The 14,942-nt window shown below is 47.9% G+C and overlaps 2 protein-coding genes across 3 annotated transcripts in view; one reads left to right on the top strand and one right to left on the bottom strand.

Annotated features, from left to right (window-relative positions):
* The window catches only part of ME3 (malic enzyme 3), a 117,737-nt gene extending 116,291 nt beyond the window's left edge, over positions 1–1,446 (top strand). For both annotated transcript variants that reach the window (XM_066175656.1, XM_066175657.1), the window contains exons 13-14: positions 254–352; positions 1,166–1,446. In XM_066175656.1, the coding sequence (XP_066031753.1) occupies positions 254–352; positions 1,166–1,327 (261 nt within the window). In that variant the 3' untranslated portion in view covers positions 1,328–1,446. The remainder of the gene's footprint in view (positions 1–253; positions 353–1,165) is intronic.
* Positions 1,447–9,155: 7,709 nt separating this feature from the next.
* On the bottom strand, positions 9,156–11,401 carry FAM181B (family with sequence similarity 181 member B). Its single transcript, XM_066177404.1, is given in 2 exon segments — positions 9,156–11,364; positions 11,366–11,401. Coding segments are annotated over 2 exon segments (1,437 nt in total). The 3' UTR covers positions 9,156–9,963.
* Between the last annotated feature and the right edge of the window lie 3,541 nt (positions 11,402–14,942).

Below are 14,942 nucleotides of genomic sequence, written 5' to 3'. Positions count from 1 at the left end.
CATGCTTCCATTACACCTACAGGGTCCTCCTTCTCCACACCTGCTGCCCTAACACAGCACTTTCCCACTCTGGCTCCATCTGAAGTCTGTGATGAAATGTGTACATACGTGTGTTTGAACAGGTCACGAGTTCCCACTCAGGACTAGTCCCAGCCCCAATGCTACTGCGGTTTCAGCCACATACCATGTAATGTGAGGGAATGTGGTATGTGCTTGAGACCATCCCTAAAAACTACCATCCTCTTCTTTCTAGGCTATTGCTGCCGAGGTGACAGAGCAGCATCTTGCAGAAGGAAGACTCTATCCCCCCTTGGGCAACATCAGAGAAGTGTCTCTCAAAATTGCTGTGAAAGTAAGTATTTCCATTCTTATTTCCACTTTTCATGGTAGGGAGGGCAGAAATTGCCCTGGAATCATTTTTGGTTTATGTTTTTTGATTCAATTTATTCTAAAGTCTAAAACAATCATTCTTAGGAATTCTTCTGGCCATAATTACTCCTTTGATTGCTTCCATCAGTAAAACCCAAATGTGAAAAATACATTCTGAGTCTGGGTGTCTCACAGCTCACAAAACTCTGCTTTATTGCTTGAAGCTGTGAGTCTTCAGCACTTAAAAATATGAGGCTTAGAGTCAAATTCAAACATGACTCAAGTTGCCAAAAGATTTTAGGTTCCAAATTGCTATTTTGCAACCTTTCCTCCTGTATTTAGTAGGGACCTAATTACATAAATACTATTCCAGATCGGGACTTGTCTAATTATGGGTTTGGTGCCCTGTATACATCAGATCTGTAATTCAGAGACGCCCACTGAGAATCTCCTTGGCCTGCTCAGGGCTACTGATGGATGCAGAGCATGGCCAAGGAACTTACAGGTGTGAGCGGAGCTGGCCAAAGGGCTTCTCTCCTTCTCCACCTGCACACCCCAACAATTCTGCCAGGGTAGGGAGGTGCATTTCTCACCAGCCACTGCTAGCAGGCAGCTGGCATTCCCTCACCCAGCTGAGGGTGAAGTGCAGCTGACTCACAAAGAAAAAAGAAAAAAACTGCACAATTCTGAGAGAAGGAAAGAGGGAAAACACAGATGGGACCAAACTGCAGTTGGTTTCAACTTTGTGACATGCCAGAATTGTTTCAGCAGCTGATTTTGCTCATCTTTTTTGCAGATTGTTGACTGGGCCTACAAGCAAGGCCTTGCTTCTTGGTACCCAGAGCCAGCAGACAAGGAAACCTTTGTGAAACAGCACATGTACAGCTCTGACTACGATTCATTTGTTTTGGATGATTACAGGTGGCCCCCTGCAGCCATGCAAACACAAAAAGTATAATGTTTTGTGAGAACTGTTCTCTCATTTTTGCTATCAGTTCCTGTGGTCCATGTCATGGCTGATATAACACACCTCCAGGCTTGCAGAATGATAAAAGTAAATGAGTCCAAGTAGTTTTTTACTTGACACTGATTTTTGTCTGGGGGAGCATGTCAGTAGGGAATACAGTGGAGTCCAAGGTGGGCAGTGGGTGCTCCAAGGAGAGAGACAGACTGGCTGCAGCCCATCCCAGTCAGTCAGCACTGCTGGTTGCTGATTGCTTAACATCCTGCCTGCTCTCAGCTGCCTTGAGATAAGCTACCTGGGCCACCTCAGAAGCACAGAATCCCACTGCTACTGGGAGTGCCCATAGGAAGCTCAAATCTGCATGGTCATCCCTCACACATGACAGCCACACTTTGCCTGTGGCTCTCTGGATGTAATGGGAAGTGTGTGCCTTGCCCTGGGAGAGTTGCACACTTGGGAAGCACTACTCTTACCTGCTTCTGAAGTCCCTGATGTTAGGGAGTCTCAACCAACCCAAACTGGTGCATGGGTGACACAGCCTGGCAATGTCATCTGCCACACCCTATGGAAACACACCCCAAAACCTCCCTCAACCCCGTGGGGACAACAGACCCCTCCCCTCTTCAATTCAGGTGGCCCTTCAAGAGAACAAGAGCGAAGGGACACTTAGGGGACAGCCAAGCCAGAGACCAGGACATCCCCAAAACCACACACAGCCATCACTTTGGTGCAGCTCCTGATGGACACTGCTAAGGAAGCACTATCACCAGCCAAGGGCTCCCCTGGGAGTCACTCTGTGTCACAGAGTTCCAGGGAGGCCTCCCCCAGCCTTGTGACATAGTCATGCCTCACTGAATGTTATCCCAGCAGGATGGGTTCCCCTGATCATAACTGGGGAAGAATAGAGGGATTGCTCTGAGAACACACTCCCTGTGCTAGTGGGGCTGAAGGGAAGGTGGAGTTCGGGGGAGCACAGCAAGTTGGGTGGGAGCCTTTTTATGGGAGCCCTGCAAGTTCCTTGCCTAAGCCCGCAGCCCTGTGTTCCCATCGTGTAGGACTCAAAGGGAACCACTTGAGGGCTGCAGAGGACTTCTATGCATAGCTTTTCCCCAGCGGAGAAGGTCTATTCCTTCTGAATAGCGTGAATATTCTTTTCTTGTCCAGTCTTGGACAAGAGAAGTCTCCCACAGAGGGAATACTTACTGGAGTTGGAGTTTCTGGGTGTCTGCCCTACAAGGAACTCTCTAGTAAAAGAGACTAAATTGGTGTAGGAAAAGTTCAAGTTGAATAGTGTGGGACTTTTAGCTCCTGTGATTTATTTTTTTTTTAATTTAAAGCAAGGATATTTCTAGCAGCTCATTTTGGATTTCTCTGCTCCCAGTTTTTCTCTCAGCAGCGGGAAAAGTCTCTATTCTTAAATTGTTCTTTTTTCCTTCCTTTGAAAAATGATATAATTTGAAACCAGTGATATAACTAGCACAAACACAAGAAAAGTATATCAATACAGATAATAATGTGGCAATATTAATACCTATTTTGAGCTCAGAAAGGATTACATTGTTACCCAAACATGATGCTAAGCCTGGCAATTTCCTGATATCTGAATTACCTCTGCCAGGAAAAAAACCTTCACTTCTCTTTGCCTCATCACTCATGTCTCTCCTCTTATTAAAGAAAATGTCATCCAGTTGTTTATTTATAATTAAACCAATAAATATTTATAAGTAATAAAATAAATATTTATAAATAAATAGTTAACCAATATTTATAATTCCAGTTGGTCTGGATTATTCAGGTAGCATTTGTCCTGTAGCAAAACATGTTCTTCCTCCCCTGGCAGGGCATCTATTGGCCAAGAGACCACATTGCTTGGAGTTGCCACAGGCTGTATCACTGGCTTATCTCCAGGAGCATCCAGGAACCAGATTGTGGCTCTGACAACCCAAGGGGCTCTGGACAATACAATAAAAATAAATGATATTGAAGTCAAGGCCATCCTCCTCTGGCCTGACTTTTTACTTCAGCCCCTGTGCCTGGTGTTCTGTCAGCTAGCTCTAGGCATTAAGGGTCATCTAAGCCATAAAAAGTATTAATCACAGACTTTAGGAAAAAAAGTCAGGATGTTTGGCCATCACATTTGTATTAGGAACACCAGGCATGTTCTTACAAGTAGCCACCCCACATTAAGCCTCTACTCTTTCAGCCATGTTCTGAGGCTTCTTCCTCACAAGCCCTGATTTCATGTACAAATGGGAGACATTTGTTTTGCTGGTACTTCAAGAGTGTGATGACCTTTCCATGCTGAAAGGAAAATCTTGATAAAATCACTAATTAATGACTGAGCTTGAATCATTTGTCCCAGATACGTGGATAAACAAAGAAGCTAAAGGTCTGGCTATTAAACAGGAAAGAAAGGTTTTTCTTCATAGAGCAAGCTGTTCAAATACCTAAAATGGTGGTAATTGATTTATATGCAATTATTGGAGTGCACAGAAGCAATTATAGCTGTTATTTGAAACCCAGTTCTACCGTGAGGTGTTTCTATGCAAAAAATTCCTTATTAGTTATCCACTGATGAAAAATGGTGGTAGAAGGATGGAATTTCTCCTCATTTAAACTTCATACCCAGTTTTACCCTTCTGATCTCTGCTTTCTGTATCTTGAGAATAACAGGGCTGTTTACTCCAGACCTAATAAATCTAGCTGACAAACCACTGGCAGGGAAGAGACTGCTGGCATAGGAGGGGATTTGATCACAGAACTGTAACATTGCTGGTATTATTGAAACAAGATCTGCCAGAGTCCAGCTCAACTCATAGTCACCCAGGCTGTATTCGTAGAGTCAGCAGTCAGAGCACTAAATGCTGTTAAATCTGTAACTTCTGCAGATTGGTCTGGAAAATCACTGAGATGTCCAGAGATCTCACAGACTGACTGTGAAACTCCATCGCCTTTCAGGGTGCTCAGCCTCAATACCCAAAGAAACATTCTAGTGAGCTTGGGAGCTGAACACGTTGAAGAGAGATGGGAAGAGAAGGAAATGAGAATGTCATGTTAAGGGAGGGCAGCTCTCAATGCCACCCTGGAGTGTTGTGTCCACCTGAACCTAGAGTAGAGTTCTGAGCATACTCAGCACAAGCACAAGCTCTTCACTTTGAGGTTTGGAAGACAGGAAGGGTCATGTCTGCTACATCACTGAAATGAGTCATGAGAATCAGTCCCTGTAAATTTCTCCTTTACCCTATGGTACAGAAGAGCCTGTATCATATTCTGCAATTAAAAAAAAAAAAAAAAAGGAAAAAATCTGGGCCACCACTTCTCCAGTGACACCATCCTTGGTCCAGCAGCTTCTCAGGCACAATTCTTCTGTTTGGAGGGTATTGTGGCAACATCAAATTAAAAATCATTCACTGAGCTTTCACCACTCTGGAGGTACAGAGGGTTGAATCTGTGGGCTTCTGTCTTTTATGAAGCTGAAGAAAAATAAAATTAGCAACAATTATGCCCAGCTTCTCCAAGAGAGAGCTGTCTGTATTCCCCATCTACAGCTACCAATAAAGTGAATCGTCACCCAGTGTTTCAGGTTTAACTCACTCCCAGTCTGACAGCAGATTTGCTCCACTCAGCTGTGGAGCTGAAATGGCTGAGCTGAGCTCCAGCCATTCCTAGGCTAAGCCAAACTGCCTCTACTTCACTCCAAACCCCCCTGGAGGATGCACTTGGGCACTGATCACAGGCTGTAGTAACGGAGGCACAGGTGCAGTTCCCTTCAGCACGTAGCTAAAGGATGGCACCTACAGCAAACAGTCAGGGCAGAAAAAGGAGACAGTCACCTCTTCATCTGGCACAGCAGGATCTGCCAGAATTTGTTCAGTAGAGCCCACTGAATGAATTACAATTAGCTGCTAAGGCTGAAGCAGTCTAAAATGCCCACCAGGCGACATCCTAGCACACAAAACATGCACTAACAGGCACACCAGAACCCTTTACTATGAATCCTGAATCCTCTCCTCCCTCCCTCAGTACAGACCAGTCCACATCTTATATGCCAAATGTTGTTGGGGAATACCTGGAGGGAGCACAGGGCAAATGATGCAGTTTTAGCTGCCTCTGGGAGGGTGACAGAGATTGTATAAGATGTGATTCCCCCATTTCAGACAAGGAAAGATGAAGGATCATTTGGGAAATGCTGCCTACTCCTCAAATCCCACACTGGCCAATTCAAGCAATTAAAAACACATTCCACTGACAGCACTGCAGTGACATTTAGTCTGTGGTCTCTGGACAACCATAGGTCTGTGGACTACAATCATAACAACCCCAAAGATAAGGCTTTGACAGTACATTTACATTTCATATGAAAGGGGTCCAAAAAGCATAAAAGCCTAAAAACCTGCAGGCTGGTGAAGTGGTTCTTTGCCAGCAAGGGAGGGGATATCAGGGTTACAGTGAGGTATGGAAAAATATTATAAAACACCTTCATCATTCATATCATCATCTTTCAGCAATCTCCTGCCAATCTTCATCCACACAGAACTGGGGAGAGGGCACTCATTATAATACACTCTATTCTTGGCTATTTCTGTTCAGATGCATTACAAAAACCATTGGATTTTAAGGAAGTGTTCACCAGCCTCTTTGACTGACACAAAAGTATCCTAATAGCATTCCCAGCTCTCATTTCATATAGTCAGGCTTGTAGGCTTGAACTCTCACAGTCTCATCTGAATTTCTTGCACATCTCTATGGAATTGCTCCACCACCTTTTTCCTCCTGTTGCCAATCAGTGCAGAATGACCTTCAGTTTTTGCACTGTTACCAAAAGCAGTTTATTTAGAAAGTCAGAAAACAAAAAGAGTTTACAATAAACTACTGTATGTCTTTCACTAACACTTTGATCAACTATGTAAGCTCAGAGAAGATGACTCATCATCAATGGCCAGGCTGTACTAGAGCATTCCCAAGCTCAGGCCATGAAATAGTTAATGAGCCTGTTTGAAAACACTTTAAAAAAAAAAAAAAAAAGAAAAAAAAAAAAAAAAAAAAAAAAAAAAAAAAAAAAGAAGAAATCTTTCTGCTTTCTGAAAGTGGCTTTGGAATAGACCCAGGCCATTTAAGTCACAAAATACTGAGGCACAGTAGTAATTATTCATGGTGAACACTTACTTATTTGTCAGTAAATCACCATAAAGGAATTTAATTTAAAATGAGAAGCAAACATTCTTGTCATCCCCCTCTACCATCTTTGACTATATATGAAAATTATTAACAGGTGTATGCTTTCCCATCAAAGTTTCCAATAACATCAGGCAATATGTGTAAAACACATCAGCAATAAAATGGAGTTTAGTGTTTCTGAGGAACTCAGTGCAGGCTTTGTAAAATGAAATAGTTTGGTAGTCTGACCTCGATCCAACCAAACAGAACCCATTTCCTTTCAAAGAGACACACTTCTTTTAAGACAGAAAAGCTAAAAAGAATCAGCTTTAGTCCTTAAGGACAGACTCCTTATAAAAGTGCATCCAAAAGACCAAAATATCTTGCTCAATTACAAAAGCTTTTATTCTTGCAGATGCTTAAGATGATGATCTTCAGTGTTTCAGAAGAGAAAATTCCCCAGGGGTGTTTTTGAGCGAGACTGTTAGGTGATGTTTTCAGTGCCTGCACTATTCAAGCTGGGGAAAACAAGCCAACAAAAAGAGCCCACACATGCACAAAGGAGATCAGAGATGCAGCCTCACTAGATGGCAACCCCTGGCCTGTTCAGGTGCCCTCACTGCCTGCACAGCATGGAGAAGGGCTCCAGCGCTCCTCAGGAGTTACACAGAAGTTCTTTGTTTGGTCTGTGTTGTGGGAAAAGCTGTTGTTAACTCCTTTCCAGGCTTATCCGACTTCCCATGTGAGATCCTCCTCAAATACGAATACATCCTCCAGCAGCGATTTAGCCATACTTCAAACACTGATTTCTAGATTTTTTTTCTTTCAGTGCAAGCTCCTGTAATCTGAACATCCCCTTTAAGGAACTCCAGCAGAATGGAAGCTAAAGCTGAAGAGATTTCTACAGCTGCTGCTCAGTCAGCCTGATCCAAAGTACTTGCAAGCCCACAAAGAACCCTCCCAGCCTGGCAGCACTGGGAATGGGCTGCCACCCCAGCCTTGGATCAGACCAGCTCTGTTGGCAGCCACAGAGCTGCTTCTCCCACTGGTTTTAGACAAGGTCTAACCCAAGAAGGCTGATTGATGCTCAGCTTCTGAGCACCACAGGTCACCATCTACAAGGCAGCAGGGCACCAAATGAGCAAAAACCAGCATCTGGTCAGATTTGTGGCCTTTCAGGGCTACTTGAAATAAGAAGGTGAGGTCAGTAGGCAATCAGACTATTCAGGTTTGCAATGTCTATCCCAGAACCAATTTCTGAAAACCTCTTTTTGACTTTTTCTGAGCAAAATCTGACACCTGTAATGCACGTGACAGGATAGGCTATAAAGTCTTCAGGATTAGATCCCCAGTTAATACCCATTTGCCTACTGAGCTTATGAAATAACCCTAAAAAAGGTGGGTTTGTTCCTTGGCAGAGACCACTACATTATCAGCTCCCCCATCATTTGCCTGGCCTGCTGAAAGCACAAATCTTAGGTGCACAGCTCAAGGGAGGAAAGTGGGCACTGAGATTATTAGCACAGTATCATCATAATGAAATATTCTGAGCAGCTGCCAAGACATGCTGCAAATCCACATGCTTGGAGTAGGAGCTAAACAAACAAAAAAATAATACAACACATCTCCACCTGAAATAACCTCCCAGCTTGTCCAGGTAATCTCAGATGCAAACTCTGCTGGGAGCTGGCAGTGTGCAACTCACTAATGCAAACTGGGAGGTTTGCCAAAGTGAAGAAGGCAGGACAGAGCTTACAGAGCAGAACATTGTCCCATCATCAAAACGAGCAGCAGGGCAGGATTAACCTGATTTGTAGCTACCTTGTCTGGAAAGACTGCCCATTGATCCTCATACACACTCTGGAGAAGCTGTGAAATAAACTGCTGCAAAATTGTTCTTGAAAAGTGCATTTCCTCAACAGCACTCAGCTATCAGATGTTGAGATGTTGTGGACATTCATCCATGGCGGTTCCTTTCTGTACAGCTTGTGAAGACCTTGCACAGCTTGTGGGGAGGAAAGAGGAGGCAGCAGCTACAGCTCCTGCTTTTAAAAGCAAAATTAAAACATTTACCAAAACAAATTATCTCATCTTATTTCCAAAAGATTTTGGAACTAAAATCTCCACACTTTGCAGCATGCTGACTCCAAATCTCTGAGAAGTTCAATCTGGGTTGAAGAATGAAAAAAAAAAAAAAATTGCTTTACCTTTCACATTATCTTTTAAAACTCAGAAGGCACAAGGATTTGTCACCACAGAGGGTAAAACCCCAGGCTGATCCCAGTGTGGATCCCGTTTAAAAAACAAACAATCCACTTGGGGCTGGCAGGAAGCCAGACTCCGGGATTGCCTTTGAAAACTTGCATCTCAATAGGAAACCTCCGAGTATTTTGATGTTTTCATAACTGTAACAATTTTCATCCCTTGACTTTGTAGCGTATTATCGCTCCTTTCTTTCTACTAAGTTACAGAAACAGACCATACAAATGAAGGCTAAACAAGCACGGGTCGCTGTGGATAAAATACAGCATTTCAAACGATTTAGAAAAGACAAAACCCGCTGCCTGTCTTAACTCCTGCCAAGAATGCATTACAGAGGATGGAGGCACGGTGAAAGCCCCCTGAACGCCGCGCCTCAACAGCAGTAACAACCACACAGCTCGGATCTATTGTGTAGCTTTATTTTTATAGGGCCTATCATAGACTCTTTTACATAACTTAAATGATTATCAAATAATCTCCTGTACACAATGAGACGGAGCCGCATTGCTTTCTGAGCTTTGACACATTCCTGGAAGAAATCCAACAGTCTGTAGGAATCACATGGCCGCAGTGGCTACAGTACATTTTTGTCCCGAACTTACACCATCAATTAACTTACGAATCGCTGTAAATTGCCGTTTTGCAAGATCCTGCAAGTCGTTGTTAAAATTTCAGGACACTGAATTTTGGTAGCAGCATTTTTAATTTTGCTTCACTTCCTTGCCTTTGTGTCCTCAGCTGAACACCCGCCAGCACTTGTGACAAACGTGAGCCTGGGAAAAATGTTAAACGCACCTCAAGTGTTGACATGAGCTTTAGATTTAGACTGAAATCATTGACGAGTGGTCCCCGCGGCCTCTGAGGAGCGCAGGCCCTGTCCCCACGTCGCCTGATAGAGCAACGCGTCTGCCTACAGCCAGCCAAGCCCTGGCCCCTAAGGAAGGAGGATGAAAGCGGGGCACCGGCCGCCACAAAAACACCTGAAGAAACCCAAAGTTTCACATTTTATTTGCAGCGTCGCCCAAAACGCAGGAGGAGGAGACTGGCAGTGCACAAGGGTGAATCCTGCGGGGGCCGTGGCCGCGGTTTCGGGTGCGGGGCTCTCACCCCGTGCGGCCTCCGCGCTGCCCCAGCGTCCGCCCGCCCCCGCGGGGGGCTCCGGGCTCCGCTCCCCGCCTCGCCGTCCCGGCGGGCCCCGAGCCCCGGCCGCCCTACAGCCCGGGGTAGCCCCCGCGGTGGTACCCGCCGCCGTAGTCGTAGGGCGGCTGCGGCGGGGGCAGCGGGCACTCGGGGAAGAAGGGGGCGAACCCCGCGGGCAGGTGCCCGCCGGGCTCCTCGCTGCCGCCGCCGGGCACGGGCTCCGCGCCGCCGGGGTAGAGCGGGCGCAGCGGCTCGGCCGGCGCCTTCCTGGGCGGGCTGCAGGGCGCGGCCGGGCTCCAGGGCGGCTCGGGGTACAGCAGCCCGCCCAGCAGCGGGTGCGGGCCGGCGGGCAGCGGCAGCTCGTACAGCCCGTGCTCCAGCCCCAGCTCGGCGGGCAGGCGGCCGCCGAAGGCGTCGGTCGGAGCGGCGTGCTCGGGCAGCAGCGCGCCGTACTCGGGGCACAGCAGCTCGAAGAACTCGGTGGCCTCCGCGCTCCCGCCCCCGCCGCCCTTCTCCGGCTCCTTGGCGGGCGGCCCGCGGGCGGCGGGGCCGGGCAGCGCCGGCTCCGTGAAGAAGGAGGGCGGCAGGTTGCGGTCCCGCAGCGGCACTTTCCGCGGGCCGCCCGCCGCCTTCTCCCCGCCGCCCGCGCCGCCGCCCGCCTTGGCCTCGGCGCCGCCCGCCGCGCCCCGGCCCCGCTGCAGGGAGCCGAAGAGGGCGGCTAGGCTCTTGCTCTGGAGGCTGCTGCCCGCCGCCTGCGCGGGCTCCCGGCGCGGCGGGGGCCGGGCGGGGCAGGCGGAGGGCGGGCAGGCGGCGGGCGGCGGCGCGGGCGGCGGGGCGGCGGCGGCGATGATGCCGGTGCAGCGCTTGATCTGCTTCTGCAGGTACTTCCTATGGTTCACCTTCCGCCGGGACTTCACCGGCCGGTCCAGCGCCAGCTTGATGTTGCTGGAAGCGGAGTCGATGAAGCTCAGCAGGTCCCGGGTGGCTTCTCTAAAGTCCCCCGCGTCGCCGCCGCCGCCCTCGTAGCCCTTCTCCAGGTCGGCATAGCCCAGGAGCCCGCCGGCGGCGGGGAAGCAGAAGGAGAGGAGGTGGTGGGGGCTGAGCAGCGCGGCGGGCACGGCCATGGCCGGCGGCGAATGCCGCCGCCCCGGGTTCCGACAGACTCCGCTGGGATGCGCCCGGCGGGCGACGGCAGCGGCAGAGGGGAAAAGGCAGCGGGCGGGGAAGGAGGAGGAGGAGGAGGGATCAGAGCGGAGCTGGCCCCGGCACTCCCCGCCTCCCTGCCGGGAGCCCGGGGGCCGGGCTGGCTGCACCCACCCACCCACCGGCTCGGGCGGGAACATCGGCAGCGGCGGGGCGGGACGAGCATCGCCCCCGGGACTTGGACACACCCGCCCCGGGACAGATAGGCGGCCCCGCTGGACAGGTGTACGCACGCACCCCGGGACAGGTGCACAGGCATTCCCCTGACCGAACACACGCAGGCACCCCCGAGCAGATGCACAGCATCCTTCAGACCCCGTCAGTCTTGTCCCCCCTCCTGCAGTTGCTCAGCTGGCAGAAAACGTGTTCCTCTGTCTGGAGTCAGGCCTGGCGCTTGCCCGGTTCTGGGTGCAAGGGCACGGGGACATGCTCTTGCTCTGACAGCCGCCAGGATACACACACTTAAATTGACTTGTAAAGGATGCTTTTTCCCAAGCTCATTGCTATGCACATTACGTAGCATATGCTCTGTCTAGTCAAGTCCTTAGGAAATCCAGAGCTGTGATCCAGTAGAAATTTCAAATGACGGGAGTGCATGGAGTTAAAGTCACAGAATCATGTACTGGTTTGGATTGGAAGGGACTTCAAAGATCATGTAATCCAACTCCCCTACAGTGGGCAGGGACACCTTCCACTAGACCACCTTGCTTGTGGTGTTGCATGGATTTAGTGAAGCAGCAATATAAATCTTCCGTATGTAAAGTAAAAAAGTTAGTGAAGTGGCTACTTAAAGTACTGGTAACAGCTCCTGAAGGAACGATCTTGTCTTTTTTATGGGGAAAAGATATTTCAATTTGCCTTCAGAAAACTCTTACATTGATGCAGAACAACTCTCAACCTAACTCCAGATTTATGATCAGTAATTTTGTATGTCCAAATTTCAGTGAAGATCCATATCTGATTTGGAATTAAATTGGGTTTTCATGGTCTGCATCAATTCATTAGAAATGCCGCAGTTTTGTATTGGAAGGAGAAAACAGAAAGCAAAACTGCAGAAGCAAAGTGAGACAGGCTCCTAGGACTGTAATTAGTGGTAAAATGGAAAAAAACAGCCAAATGCACCTCACTGTGTGGTTTGAAACACTTGTTGAATGCAAAGCAAGTGTTACAAGGAGAAAAGAGGAGAAAGCACATATTTCATGAGAGGAAAGGAAGGCTCAATGTCCTCTACAAAACAAGAATGATGATTTTCTCGATCTCTCACCAGCATCTCAGCAGGTCTCAGCAGGGTCCCAGCTGCAGGAAGAACCTCACAGTCCCAGGCACAGCCTTGGCTCTGGTGCTGACCCAGCTGGACCAGGTCTCCTTTTGCAAAACTTGCTTAGCTGGAATCTCCCGGAGTCTCTTAGTTGGGGACTTGCTCTGAGTGTAACTGTTTAATTGGAGGGGAAAAAAAAAAACCCGGTAGGCAGTGGGCTGTGGGAAGTTTATGTATCTCTCCATGTCAGAATGAGTATGTCTACATAGAAGGTGGATTTAAACTACTTAGCTCGAATACAACTGACAGGGATTAGCGACCTGAGCTGCTACCCTCAGGCCCTGTCAAACCCTGTCAAGCTTTGCAGCCTGCTCCAAGCTTCCTTATTGATGGGGAAATGTAAAGAACAACATATACATCCCCTGTATGCTCCACTAGGTAGTTTTGCATCCCCTGTGAGGCCATTTCAAAGTGCACATGGGTCCAGAAAACGGGGGTCACTATCCTTCATGAGCTGTGCAGACAGTCTGGGACTGTTTTTTATCTGAGCAACACAAAATTATTTAAATAGAACGGCAGCAAAGTTATCCTCAGATTAGTATCTGCTTCAGCATCGTAGCACCAATATTCCGTGGCTTGTCTAAAGGGTTTGTTAATGAGTCTGGGTGGTATTATATGCAGAGTGGCTAAATATCCGGTGGCTCACATAAAAAAAAAAAAGAGCTGAAAGCCCCAGCTTCTCATCTGTAAGGCTGAATTCATTCAATTAAACAGCTTTGAGAGCTCAGCTACGGTTTAGCGGGAGACTTTATTACCTCCTAAAACTTGGAGAGTATTAAAACAATTGTCAGGCATGCAAAGGAAAGTTTGCATTCAGTTGTGCTAAGCAGCTGAATTTACATATTCTCAACCAGATCTGGAGATTTAGAAAGCCTTCATAATTGCATTAAACATGCTTATTCTCTGTGTTCTCTCAGGCAGAGCTGATTACCCCAAGTTGGGCAATGCCTGGAGGGAAATTTGCTAAGCCACATGATGTCAACAACTTGTAAAGAAACTTGATTTTTTTTCCAAGGAAATAGCAGTTTGGTTATTCCTGCAAAACATCTCTCTTTTCCAGCAGCTGTATGAGCCTGCTTGTCTTCTGCCTGTGCTCTTTCAGGATGCTGATGCTCAGCTCACTCGTGGTGACTCTCAGGCCTAGCTATCCACCTCAGCTCACCAGCAGAGTCTAATGTCCAGGAAATGCTGGGATTAGACCCACAAAATAGCCCCAACCCCAGGCAAAATTTCGGACCAGATGTACTTTTCTCTCCACTTTACTCCCAACAGACTGAGGTGAGTGAAGTGGCTGCAGAATTGTTTCCACCACCCCAAACCTTCATCCCACAGGAGAGCACTCAGTGCTTATTTACTAATGGACTCCAGGGGTTCTACTGCTAAATTTTTGCCTGCTTTTGTGTAGGAAATTTATCTGGTTTTGTTCATTTTCTTTCTTGTAGGGAGCAGCATCTCAACCACCTCTGGGGGTTGAACCAAGGCTTCTGAGAGTAACACCCTTGGCATCAAGCTTGGCTTTTTTGGAGAACCAGGGCACAGTCACCCTGAGAATCACAGGGAGTAGAGGCATGCCCCGATCACTAATGCATTGCTCTGGCCATAGATTGAGCTCATGGCCACACGATCAAGCCCTTCACAAGAAGAGCAATTTGTTATCCTTGCAGACCAAGCTGGACAGAAAGGAGAGAAGTTTCCACAAGCAAGGAAGCCTTGCATAGTCGAGGGCCTCGTTACAGTGCCAGAACTTCTGTGGAGCAGCTCCTCACTGGAGCCAGTTGCAGAAGCTCTGTCTGCCCTCCTGATGCTCATGGGGTCACCCATCTCAGTGTCCAACCCCAGGGTAAATCCTCTGCCAAGCAGGGGCAGGATCCCACTGGGATTCAGCCTGAAGGAAACCTCTCACGCTGTGCCTCATCACAAAAGGAAATAGATTCAGGCTCTTATAAGGAAAAAATGTTTTATGATGAGAGTTGTGAAACACTGGCACAAGTTGCTCAGAGGGGTGGTTGATTCCCCATCCCTGGAAGCGTTCAAGGCTGGATTGGATGAGGCTTTGAGCAAGCTGGTCTTGTTGAAGATGTCCCTGCTCACTGCAGGGAGGTTGGAACCAGGTGATCTTTACAGTCCCTTCCAACCCAAACTGTTCCATGATTTTATGATCACTAGCACAACCTTCTCCTAAGGAAGGCAAACCAAATCCAGCACTGAGCCCAGCTCTCACAATTCACAATACCCATTTTCCTTTCATCGTGGCATCAGGAAGGCAGCGTGAAAGTAAGAAAATCTCTGAGACAGGGGAGGGAGGGCTTTTGTTTTTCCCTTCCTGGTTGTATGGCCCATATGGTTATCGAGTTATGGGAAAATCTGGCTGCCCAAACAGGTGTCACCGCTCCCAACCTACAGACTCATTTCCTGATTGCGTCTTAATCGGCGAGTTGGTTGTGAAAGTTGATTTCTTGCACATTCTTATATCAGTGGGAATTTCTGCCCTTCCCTGACAAGTATTATAGGCAGCCTTTGACATACAGC

The sequence above is a fragment of the Chamaea fasciata genome, unplaced genomic scaffold (genome assembly GCF_029207755.1).
Source record: "Chamaea fasciata isolate MVZ Bird 193981 ecotype frontalis unplaced genomic scaffold, bChaFas1.0.hap1 SCAF_2, whole genome shotgun sequence".
Classification (NCBI taxonomy): Eukaryota; Metazoa; Chordata; class Aves; order Passeriformes; family Sylviidae; genus Chamaea; species Chamaea fasciata.
This window is presented reverse-complemented; position numbering and strand designations above follow the sequence as displayed.